Source organism: Culicoides brevitarsis, chromosome 3, assembly GCF_036172545.1.
Source record: "Culicoides brevitarsis isolate CSIRO-B50_1 chromosome 3, AGI_CSIRO_Cbre_v1, whole genome shotgun sequence".
NCBI classification, from domain to species: Eukaryota; Metazoa; Arthropoda; class Insecta; order Diptera; family Ceratopogonidae; genus Culicoides; species Culicoides brevitarsis.
Window position 1 is genome coordinate 24732761 of NC_087087.1, and position 13492 is coordinate 24746252.

Genomic DNA, 13492 nt, shown 5'->3' on the forward strand with positions numbered 1-13492 from the left:
TGTAAAATTAATTACATACAAGAATTCTAATGTCATTGTCATCAAGCTGGTTTTGCTAGCTCTAGTTATTGAACTATAGACGCATTTATTTACTTGAATTTATAAAAAAGACATAGACTAAAGAATAAGTGATAAAAAGTGGGTCACGCAACTTTTGTGTGGTTTGCTACGCAGGTATATGCACTTTGCAATATGAATCATTATCAGAACTGGTTCTCATATTATTCTAATACAAAGTAATTAATTTTTGTTTTTATTCGTTTTTGAGGTGCTAATTTATTGAACAAAAATATATGAACATATCAAATATTAAAAATTATTAAAATACAAAATGTTTTTTTTTTATTAAATTTAATTTTAAATATTTTTTGTTTAAAAATAATTGACTTTAAAAAGAAATTAGGTATATTTAAAAACATAAAATTAATAAATAGGGGAAGATGGGGTAATTTCAGACACGGGGCAATTTTTTTTTTATTGATTTTTATTGAAATTTTCAAAAATCAAAAATGTCAAAATGACGGCATTTTAAGGCCAAAGCTCCTAAGCTCCAAAAAAAAAAATTTTGAAATTTTTTAAAAGATGAATTTGAAGGGTGTTTTGTAAATTTTCAATTTTTGAAAAAATGTAAAAGCTTCAAAGAAAAAATAATTGTATGGGGATAATATTTTTGGACCCTTGTCTACTTTTTCAATCGTTAATTTAAGAATTAAAATAATTTTAACTTTTAATTTTTCAAAAACTTTAATATTTCACAATATGAAATTTTAAAAAAAATAAAAAATTTTGACGTGTTTTGATTTTTTCCGTGTTCTATAAGAGCCATTTTAAGTGACTGTCTGAAACTGCCCCATACATGGGGCATTTTCAAACAAATGACTTTTTTTCGAGCATAAAAATAACAGTTGGAGCAAAATGGTTCCAAGCTACAAAATGGCATCAAAAATTTTTTGAATATCTTTAGAATTCTATGATTTCTGGGCAGTCAAAGTTTTCCGTCTGAATGTGCCCCATCTTCCCCTATCAATTTTTTTTTAATTTAAAAAATAAAGTTAAGTAATTATGTTGAAAAAAAATTATTATTAAGTAAAATTAATTTATAAGAAATTATAAAAATATTTTTAATTTTATAGAAAATTTTATTATTTGGATTTTTATAATTTTTAATCCTAAAATTAAAAATTTGTATTTTTTTATTTCAATTGAATAAAAAAATTTAAATTGTAAAATTAAAATAAAAACTCTTGAAAATTAAAACAAGAAAATTTCAAAATAATTCGGAACAACCTTATTTATGTTTAAAAAAAATGTTTGACCAAATAACTAATAATTAAAAATTGTAGATTAGAAAATTTATAAAGGATTTCGTGGTTTAAATATTTTTTTTTAATATCTAACCATCATGTGGTTTTTTTTTGTCATAGATCGCTGAACAATCGCTGTGCATTACTTGGAAGTGAAACTATTATTTCACAGAAAACTTGCATATTTACATTTTTGAGTAATCGAATCAGGAAGCAATTCAACCTTCAGCCAGATTTTTGACATGTATTATTTATTTTTTAATTTTCATAATCGTCTTTTATTACTTCATTGACGAATTTGTTCCATTTCTCATACATTATGTATGAAAATAGGTGGTTTCTTATCAATGCTCGTCATGAAAACTTTGAGAGCGCTTTTTATCATATAAATGTACTTTTAACGGATTCCTTTTGGTTGACATTAAATGTCATTTGATTGAAGAAGCATAAAAACTATTGTTACATAATTAAATTAAATTTGATCAAAAACAGTAGTTTTTTGTCAAAATATGGCAAAACACTCACGTGTCATGAATACACAAAATTTTTATAAACGAACAAAGCGTAAAAATTACGTTTTATTAGCATTTTATTTGCAAATCAATTTGTGACAGTTCGTCGTCTATTTTTAACACACAAGTTTACCAACAAAAGACTCACTCCGAAGAATTCCCTCGACTAAGTTACTACTGAGCATACTAACTATGTACTAAGTATGCGTGCGTTAAAGTACATAAAAATGCAAAATTTCTTGTATAGATGGACGTACGTACGTGTGTATAGAAGTTAAGTCATGTTATGCATAGAGACTGAAGTACTCTTGCTTTTAATAATCGAAAATTGATTCACTGAATTTAGTATTCTTCGAGTCGTGTGCCTGTGTGGATGAAACAACGAAAAAAAAAATTCGAAAAGCAAGAACTTATATAATCTCGAAATTTTTAAAATTGTCTGAAAAAGTGAATTTATAAATTCTTGGTATGCAATTCGCTCGTTCATATGAAAAAACAAGCAAAAAAAGTGAATTAAGTAATCTACAAACATAAATAATAATTAAAAAAAATTATGTTATAATTCACGATGTTTGCACTTGCCTCGATAAAAATCTTTCTTTTGTTATTATAACTCACGTGGAAAAAAAAAATAAAAAAAAAATAATAAAAATGACGATTATCAAATATCTGTTCATAACTCTGACACTTCTTGTCATGAACGCGTATCTCCTGGTCGATAAGGATGTTTGTGCCAACGACAATATTTGTCTTCATCGATCGCTTCAGCAGGACATTGAGTCACTTTTATTCGCGAAAACGGAAAATATAAGTCTTAAGCAAATTGGCATGCTAGAAAGCATCATTGAAGATGGCGAAGGACGAAGTATTGCCAATAACACGGTGAAATATGAAATTAAGCAAGTTGTGAATGGTAGTGAGCATGATGAGCAACGTGATAGTAAAATAATAGTAGAAGATCGAGATAATAAGAAAAATAATAATGCTAATGATTATAATGTTAATGAAGAAGGTAAGTGCATTGTTGTTATTAATTATTAGGTACGTCTTTTGGTACAGGGAGTTTAACTAATTTTGATGAATAATTTCTTGATGTGAAAAAAGTGATTTAAATTGATTCTACTTAAGTTTTCAAAAATTAAATTAAATAAAATTAAATAGATTCTTGATCGTTATAAAATGTAGACTTGAATTGCAAAAATTAAAAGTTTACGTATTGTAAAATCAAAATGAGTGTGTTTTTAATATGCGCACTAAAAATTAATTCTATTAAACACTTAGTTAGAGTCATGGAACAATAATACTGATCAATACTATTTATTGCCATTAAATATTAAATTATTGTTCGAAAAATTATGGAAAACAAATAAATGTTAAGAAAAATTGTGGAGAAACTATGGAAACTATGGAGGTCCTCAATCAGATACTCCCCACTTCAAATTGCTTCCAATTCTTCTTGTTCATCAGCAGTTAAAAAATTTACTTTACATTGGAAGGGATCAATTATAAATTTATTTACCGTATGACGGTCGTTTGGGATCATAGATTGAATTCTAATTTAATTATAAATTATCATAAAGAGAAAAAAATAATGCGTGAAAATGTTTTAAGCTATAAATTATAAGCCAATTGTTAAGAATTGATTTTTTCCAGTTACCTTGTCTTATTTGGGAAGTCTGAAATGTGTTCATAAAATTAGTTCTTTCGGAAAGTTTCTTTCTGGACTGAGATTTAGAGTTTAGTTGAACTCATGCAGATATTAGCTTTCCGTCTGGTGCTTCCTAGATGATTAACTAATGTACTTTCAATAAAGGCTGTATTTTTTTATGAACTTTAGCAGTGACAGCGGCTAAAAAATTTATAACAAGGGAGTTGTCAAATGATCAAAAAATTATTAATTTAATTTAAATTGGTATGCATTAAAATTTTAACGCAAATAATAAATTGTTAGAAACCACTTTATACATTTTGTTTTTCATTATGCGTCAAAGACATCTCGAGTTTTTATTAATTCTAGTAGTTTATTAATCAAAAACCAAATAATTTTTTCCAACCTGTAAAAAAATAGTAAAATATTAGAAATGAATATTTTTTCTTTACAAATTTGAAAAATTAAAAAAAAAAAAAATAAAAATTTTAATAAATAAAAATATTAATATTATAAATTACTTATACCTATCCCGTCTGGAATAAGAATTTCAATTGTATAAAAAATATTTTGACTTATTAAGACTTATTAGGTCCAAATTTAAAACTATTTTACTTATGACTTAAACTTTAGTTTAATTAACTAAAATTAATTAAATTAACTGACTAATTCTTTACACAGTTTAATAAATTAAAAAAAAAAAAAAAACAAAAGATCGGTATTTTTTCTCGAATTTTAATTTAAAATCCAAAAAATATTTGACTATTTCAACTTAAAATTAATTTTTAGTTTAAGTCAAAATATTCTAAGATATAGTTAAAAATAAATAAACACACTGTACAACACTATAAGAAGCTACGTGTGTGAATTATTACAATTAAATAATCAGTACAATATTATGATTGAACGCTTCACAAACAAACAAAATTAAGAGCTACATCAAGGTGTTGCAAGTAAATTAAGTAATTACGAGCAGAACCAACATGACTATCTAAAATTGTAGTAAAAAAACTAAAAGGATGTCTTAATGACTCAAAATGTTCATATTAATTTTTGCATTTACTACAAAAAACGTCAACATCCTTGTAACCAATAAAACCATTAAATTTTATAATAATTTTTGCTATTAACACGAATAACATTAATTTACGTTAAAACTGATACTACAGACAAGAATGTCACCTAATTGTTAAACCACACAAAAATTCATCATAAAAAAATCAGTTTTTGTATTACATACACGTCAAATTGTGCAACAAACGAAAAAAAAACTATAAAAGAAATTTTACATTGGTGAACAAATGTAATCGAAAATTTTGCATGATTTTTTTTTATTTATTGTGTATGAAGGTATATTGTAGCTATCGGCATTTGTTTAAAAAAAAACGTAAAATTGCATTTCTTTATATAATGAGTAATTTTTGTACAAATTGCTGTCACAAGTCACATCATCAGGGCAATTTTGCATGATTGTTGATGTAAGATTATGATTTAGTGCCTTATCACAATGTTGGTGTTTAATAATAATAATGAAATTATTGTTCATGATGATAGTAATTGATCTACTACAAGGTATTTTTTAAATAAAAAGGTTGAATCAATTTTCATTATGGTGTATATTTTTTCCGTTTTTTTCTAAAAATTAAATAAATTAAAATAAAAAAAAATTATTTAATTTAAAAAATATTTTTAATTAAATAAATATTATTAAAATATTAAATTAAATTTAAAAAAATAATAAAAATAATAAATTAAAAAATAATTATTTTTAATAATTTTTTATAATTATTATTTTTTAATTAATTTTAAAAAATTTTTAATTTTTCTAATTTAATTTAATATTTCAATAATATTTATCTAATTAAAAATATTTTTTTAATTTATTAAAAAATTTAAAAATAATGAAATTAAAAAAATTATAAATCAAACAATTAAAAAAATTTTAAAATTATCTTAAATATTAATTTTTTTTTCATTTCACTTTCGTTAAGGTCAACTTTTATAAAAAAAATGCAAATTATTACACCTTAGTTCACATACAGCATGAGAAAATGATATAACTCACAATAAATCTAAAACTCATACCTATTTTATGTAAAGATATGGCAAAAATGATGGATGCACTCCAAGAAAAAAAAATTATACATTTCTCGCACGAATTGTCAGTTCAGGTCAATTACCTGAAAAATTCTACAACAGTCATAGATTTTACTGTGAAATATGATGAGAAAAATAACTTGTTGAAGTTTTTTATTGCTACAACAATATAATGATGCTTAATGAAGTACTTTAAATGCAAACTACCTCCGCGACAAGTCATTAGAATATCATAAGATAATATATCACTCTTGAACTTTTAAAGTTTAATATTTGTAATTTCTGTAATTTCATAAAATTACAATAATATTTAAATAATAATTGCAGTTACTTTGTTGCAATTATATTTAATGTCCGTTCATTATAATTTTTGACAAGGAAAAAAAAATATCGATTCGGAAATTTATTGATAATTCATGTAATTTTCGTTGTTTTAATATTTAATGTAAATAAACAAGTGTCAGACCTGAATTTCTTTTACGCACGTATTACATCTTTATAGAAGTGAGATGTTTTTTATATTTAATGTAAGTAATCGAAAAACGGCGTGAACGATCATTAATTTGCATTGAACAAGGTGGGCGGTGTTTTGTAATGAATTTAGTTTATTGCGATCGTTTACACAAAAGGTCTTGTGATCTTGCGAAAAAATGTGAAATTTTGGATTTGTCGTGTTTTTTTATGAAATTTAGTTGATTTTTTATTAATTTTTTTTTTTTATTTAAATTTATTTGATTAATATTTACTGAATTTTTTAAATTAATAATATTTTTTTTGATAAATTTATAGTCAAAAATTATTGAAAGAATAACAACATTGCAAATTAAATTTTTAATAAGTTTTTTATGAAATTTCGTAAAAAGTTGTAATTAATGATGAGTTGAATTAAGTTGTAATATTGCAAAATTTCACTTTGTATTATATTAAGATATTTATGGAACACGCAAAAGAAAACAAAAGTGTTTAAAGAAATTCACCTTGACATTGTACTTAATTTATACGTAACCTGAAATGGAAGATGAAAGACAATTTATGATAATAGTTAACGTTAAAATATTTAATTTTAAGGTTTACAAACAAAGGGTTATTTTTAACATTTTTTCTTTAAAAGAAAAAAAAAATACCTAAAATAAATTAAAAATATTATTATTAAAAAAAGTTTAAATAATAAAAAATGAAATTTTAAAATAAATGAAAAATAACTTTATTAAAAAAAAAATAAATAAATAAAACAAAAAATTAATTAATATTAAAAAAATTAAAGCAATAAAAAAGTTAATTTTATCTTTTTTTTAAAATAATTTCACAAAAATTTAAAAATTATATTTAAAATATATTTTTTAATTTAAATAAAATAATTAATTATAAAATTAATTAATTAATAAATAATTATTTTAATATTTTCAAATTTAAATAGCAAACTTTTTATCATTTTAAATAATTTTTTATTTTATTTTTTTTTTTCATTTATTTTTAAATTTAATTTTTATTTTTTAAACTTTTTTAATAAAAATATTTTTTTTGCATTATTTAAATTTTTTATTTTGTTAAATAAAAAAATTAAGAAACTTTTTAATTTCAAATAATTTTTTATTATACTTTTAAAGACATTAAATTTAATTACACTTCTTTAAAGACATCTATTTTATTATAAAATAATGATGTAACTTTTGAAGGATAATAACCTTAATAATATTTAAAAGTTTCATATTCCAAATTAATTTGTTTACTGTTTTTCTAATTTTGTACACAGATGTCATAAAAGTATTGAGTGCACGTATGTTGCAAGTGTCACACCCGTTTATGGCATCAAAGGCAAAAACTGCGTCTAATTTGTGTAAAATCCACACTCGCAAATTCCTCACGTACCTGGAGAAAATGGAGCTGTGGGCACTTAAAAGTAAGTTTTTTCCCAATTTCTTAAATTTCCAAGCTAATTTTCAATTTTTTCTCAGTGCACGACTCCTCAGCAAAAATCTCCGCTGGCATCTTGAATGGCAATATCAATCAATTTGGCGATTTTGACGAATGTTTGAGTGTTGAAGAGCCTGATGGGCAGTTTCAAGGTCAATATTGCTTGGTTTACTTGCAGCCAGATGTGAAACATCCATCTCCCAAGTTGTCGACAATTAATAAACTCGCGCAATCCTACGGCGTATTTAAAAGTGAATTCGATGATGTAAGTAAAAATTTCGCTTTCAAACATTCCTGAGCTACTTAGAACACGACCTGTTGTGATAATAATTGCTGCCAAGACAAAAGATGATTTGTAAACACGTGAGGAGTGTTGATTGAATAAAGTGATTATTACACAATTATTATAAATGGCAATCGTAAAGCCTTTAATGCATATGCAAGATATGCAAAAGAGGAAGGTCAAGTGGTGCTTTACTCATATCTGAAGTGTTAGTCATTAGTGTTTACCCGGAAAATGTTCGTTATCGGCATTCGTGACTGCGAGGGAGAGACTAATGAGACTCATTAATAGCAGCTTAGGGGAATTCTTGGAAAATATTATTGATAAAATTTTTATTTTTTTATCATTTTTCATCATAAAACTCTTTAGTGAGGCGATTTAACCTGCGATTTAATTTATTTTTCATGTTTTCATGTTCCATTTGGGTTTTTTCAAAAAATTCAGACAAAAAATATAAATGTTTTGAAAATTTTAATTTTTTTTATTGAAAGAACTTCAAAATATTTTTATAAATTTCAATTAAAATCCCACAAAAATTCTAGCTTTCAAATTTTAAAAGTTAATTTTTTTAGCAAAATTATTTTTCTTTATTTTTAAAGAAATTCTAAATTATGAAAATTTGAAATTTAATCAAAAAAGAAAAACGTCATCTGTAAAAATTATAAGAATTTTATTTTTTTCTAATCATTTAAAATTTTTGCTGTTTTTCTAAAAATTTTAATTAATTTTAAATTAAATTTTAATTTCAAGCAATTTTAAGAGTTTTGTCAATCTTAATATCCTAAAAAAATTCGTAAATTGGAATAAAAAAGTGAACCTGTTTTTATTTTGAAATTTAAAAATATTAATTAAAAATTGAAAAAAAAATATATAATTAAAATTTATAAAAAATTAAATTAAAATTTGTTTGAAAAATTAAATTAAAACTTATTTAAAAAATTAAATTAAAATTTATTTAAAAAATTATTAAAAATTATTAAATTATTTAAAAATTAAAATTTATTTAAAAAATTAAATTAAAATTTATTTAAAAAATTAAATTAAAATTTATTTAAAAAATTAAATTAAAATTTATTTAAAAAATTAAATTAAAATTTATTTAAAAAATTAAATTAAAATTTATTTAAAAAATTAAATTAAAATTTGTTTGAAAAATTAAATTAAAATTTATTTAAAAAATTAAATTAAAATTTATTTAAAAAATTAAATTAAAATTAATTAAAAAATTAAATTTCAGTAAAATTTTTTAATTAATACCTTGACAGCTTAAAACTTGTATTTTTTTAAAATTAAAGCAAATTTATATTTTTTCTTCTACATTTTTTTCATTAACATTTTAAAATCAAACAAAGAAAAATGTCATTTTATTATCTCCCATCAGAATTTTTATAGACTTATCCGATAATAAAGAAGATTCATTATTCAAGTTCATCATGTCAAATATGTATCTGACATCATCCTCAGGCACTTTTTTAATTGATAATGCAACATTCCAATCTTACAATGACTTGTCTTTTGTTACAGCCTGGCCATCGTGTTCCGCGCTTCTCGACCATCAATTGGGGCGTTTGTGTGCCCTCGACGTGCACTCATCACGAAGTCGAAGATTCGATGAAGATTTACATGCGGAATTTTACGGCAAATACCGGAATCGAGTTCAAAATTCGTGTCGAACAGGAAATGTGTCAGGTGAAGCAACCACAATGGCACGAAAATCTAGACAATGGAACGAAAGTTGCTTGGTAAGTTTTTAAAATTACGCATGAATTCGGTCTAAATTTAAATTTTTCTGGTTTTTTCTAGTGGGTTCTTCCTGTTTATCGGTCTTTTTGCCGTTTTTGCTTCACTTTATGAACACATGACGTCTGCCGAGCATCCGAACGAATGGATAACGGCCTTTTCGTTGATAAAAAACACGAAAAATCTGCTGAGTTTCAAGCGGGAACCGAACGATATTGCTTGTGTGCATGGAATTCGAGCTTTTAATGCGTACCTTTTGATAATTTCGCACAAATCGATGGCGTTGCTCTTCAATCCGTACTCGAATCGGACTGCGATGGCGGAAATTATAGGACAACCGTGGACCGTAATTGCTAGAGCAGCGTCACTTTACACAGATCCGTTTATTATGATGAGTGGACTGTTGACGACTTATTCGCTCGTTGGAAGGCTGCAAAGGGGACAGAAGATAAAATTTGCTCAGGAGTATATTGGGAGATTTTTGAGAATTGCGCCGCCTTTGGGAGCGTTAATTTTGTTCTGTACGTACGTTTTGCCGTTGATGGGATCGGGACCGCAGTGGAATTTGGTGATAACGCATCATTCGGGCATTTGTAAAATGTATTGGTGGCGAAATTTGATGTTTATTCATAATTATTTTGGATTTGAAAATATGGTGAGATTTTTATTTTTTAATTAAGGCCGCTCCAAAAAATGGCAAAAAAATAAAAAAAAAAATTTTGAATACTTTTTCATATAAAATGACAAAATTCAAAGAATTTTTGATCCTTAATGAATATTTTAGTTGTTTTAATGGTCTATATTGAGGTATAATAATTTAAAATTGATATAGGGTGGTATCAGTACCTACCGTGATCGTTAGGAATTTCAACTTTGAACGTTAATAACTTTTGAACCGTACATGGTAGAAAAAAATGGTTTTCAGATATGAACTATTCAACGCATTTTAAAAACTTTACATTTTAATGGAAAATTTCTGAAAAATTTGAAATTTTCAAAAAAAATGTCATATTTACCACCTACCGTGATTTTTTGAACTCGCAATTTTGATGACATAAACTAACAAATCAGGTAATTTTATGTCACAGTTATGGAGATTAGATCTTAAACTAATCGTACAAATAAAAAAACCTGAAAAAATATAACGAGAAAACATTTTTTTTGTTAAAGTCAAAAATCACGGTAGGTGGTAGGTTCACGGTAGGTACTGATACCACCCTAAGAGTATTCCAAATATTTCATAAAAAAACTGTCAAAAATTTTGAAACATAATTTTTTTGAAAAAATTTTTAAGAAAAAAAATACAAAAATTCTTAAATATTTTTTAAAAAATTTTTTGGAAAAAAGACCAAAATTTGCTCAGGAGTATTTGATGCCTTTTTAATTTTGTTTTTACGTACGTTTTGCCGTTGAATGGAATTTTGATAACGATTCGGGCATTTGTAAAATGTATTGGTGGCGAAATTTGATGTTTATTCATAATTATTTTGGATTTGAGAATATGGTGAGATTTTTATTTTTTAATAAATTTTTAAAAAAAATTTGAAGAAAAATTTAAAAAAAAAATTTCATAAATTAAAAAATTGAAATTTTTAGATTTTTTCCAAATTTTTATATTTTTTTGTTCACAATTTTTCAAAATTTTCCAAATTTTTTAATAAATTTCTGAAATTTTCTTCCAATTTTGTTAGAAAATCATAAAATTTCAAGAAAATTTATGAAAAATTGTGGAACGTCATGAAATTTTCCGAATAATTTATGAATTTTCTTGCAAATTTGATGAAAACTTATTTCGTACAATTTTCATTTCGACTTTTCGAAGAAAAAAATCGTCAAAGTCGTCATAAAATTCATAAATTTTCTTATAATTTTTTCTAAAAATTCATGATTTTTAACAAAATTTTTAGGTTTTTTAAAATTTATAAGTCAGAAGAAAATTTTTGATATTTTCAATTTTTTGAATTTGTATCAAAATTTGTAAAGAATTGATAAAAATTTAAAAAAACCTAAAAATTTTGTTAAAAATCATGAATTTTAGAAAAAGTTATAAAAAAATTTATGAATTTTATCGAAACTTTGACAATTTTTTTTCGAGAAGTCGAAGAAAAAATTGTACGAAATAATTTTTCCAAAAAATTTACGAAAATTTTTAAAAAAATAAAAAAATAGTTAAAAATTTACAATTTTCTTAAAATTAAATTGAATTTTATTTGTAAAAAAAATTATTTTTCCAAAAAACTTAAAAAATTAATTTTTTTTACAAATTCGGATTAAATAAAATTAGAGAAAAATAAAAGGAAAAATCTTAAATTTTTTAGTAAAATTGATGAAAAATTCTTGAATTTTCCCAAAATTATTAGGAAAAACTCGTGAAAAGTTATTAATTTTCACAAAAATCTGAAAAAAATGTAAAAAAAAATTTTAACTTTCCGTATTTTTCGTAAATAAATTCTAATTCTATAATTTTAACTGATAAAAAATTTAATTTCAGTGCCTTACCCACACCCATCACATCGGCATCGACACGCAACTCTTCATGACAGCACCAATTTTCGCCGTTCTCCTGTGGAAATGGCCCAAAAAATCTCTTTGGCTTCTCGTTGGTATCGCAAGCATCTCAACGGCAGCCCGTTATTACGTGACATTCACGAAAAACCTCTCGAATTACGTCTTTTTCGGCACCAGTATCCGCCAACTCTTCGACACGGCGGACTTTATGTACATAATTCCGGCACACCGACTCACGGTTTACATCATCGGCGTGTTGCTGGGATACTTTATGCGCATTTACAAGGATCTTAAATTGACTCCGGCTCAATTGCGACTCGGCTGGTGGACGAGTACGGCTTTGATGCTTGCCTCTTTTGTGGGTCCCGCACCAATGGGATCCCTTAATTATCAGTACAGTCCAACGCATGCCGCGATTTATGCTGCCTGGTCGCCCATTGGATGGTGCGCCTTTTTTGCGTGGATCATTTTCACGTCGCACTTAGGATATAATGATAGTGAGTGACGAGGCGTCTCCGCTGAAATGCGAGGAAAAATACTGAAAATTTTTTTTTTTTGCAGATATCGTTACAAAATTCTTTTCATGGAAAGGATTTCTAGTCACAACACGAATTTCTTATGCTGTGTATCTCACACAATTTCCCATTTTCTTCTATAATGTGGGGAACACGAGGACGGCAGAGCACTACGAATTTCTCAGAATGACGGTAAGGGATTAATTTTTCCACTTTTTTGTGTTAAAATCTAATGAGAAATCATTTTTTGCCGTTTTAGATCAATTGGAATGAATATTTTTTCATCATTTTGACTTCGTACCTTCTCACAGTGCTTTTTGAGTCACCTTTTAGCAACCTGAAAAAGTTGATTTTCCGTACAAAAAGAATAAACAACAAGGTGATACTGACAGAAAATAACAATTCATCATCGCCAGACTCGAGTATAGCGACGATAACGAACGAAGAAAATATTAAGAAGACTTGTTAGCCATATAGAATTATATTTATGAATTAAGTTTGAGTTAAGAGAATAAATTTTAATGAATTAACAAATCTATGAAGTTTTTTTCATTAAATTTCTCTATTTTTTTTTTTATTCATCAAATCCAAAAAATCAAAAAAAAAAAAAGTTTGAAATACTTTTTTTCAAAATGCCAACTTTTTTTTTTACAATTTTTAATTTTAATTAATATTTTTGTTATTCAATATTTGTGTATTAAAAATTGATTTAAAAAATTTTTAATTAAAATTGAAAAAAATGAATATCAAAAAATAACTGTCAAAATATTTTTGAAAAAAAAATTCAATAATTTTTTTAAAAATTATTTTTAAAAGAAAATTTTACGTTGAAATACGATTTTTAATACAAAAATTACTAAAAATTGAAAAATATTCTTGAAAGTTTTATGAAAAGCTATGGAAATACACCAAAATCGGTAATTTTTGATGAAATTTACAGATTTTCGAATGTTCGGACAAAACAAATATTT

The 13492-nt window shown here is 24.7% G+C and overlaps 1 protein-coding gene across 1 annotated transcript; it reads left to right on the plus strand.

Moving 5' to 3' along the window:
- The first annotated feature begins 2412 nt into the window (after positions 1 to 2412).
- Positions 2413 to 12990, plus strand: LOC134835404 (nose resistant to fluoxetine protein 6). Its single transcript, XM_063850280.1, has 8 exons — positions 2413 to 2828; positions 7315 to 7461; positions 7517 to 7740; positions 9283 to 9500; positions 9562 to 10153; positions 11990 to 12503; positions 12568 to 12713; positions 12781 to 12990. Exons 1-8 carry the CDS (start codon positions 2468 to 2470, stop codon positions 12988 to 12990), a joined length of 2412 nt encoding a protein of 803 aa, XP_063706350.1. The 5' UTR covers positions 2413 to 2467.
- The last annotated feature ends 502 nt before the right edge of the window (positions 12991 to 13492 follow it).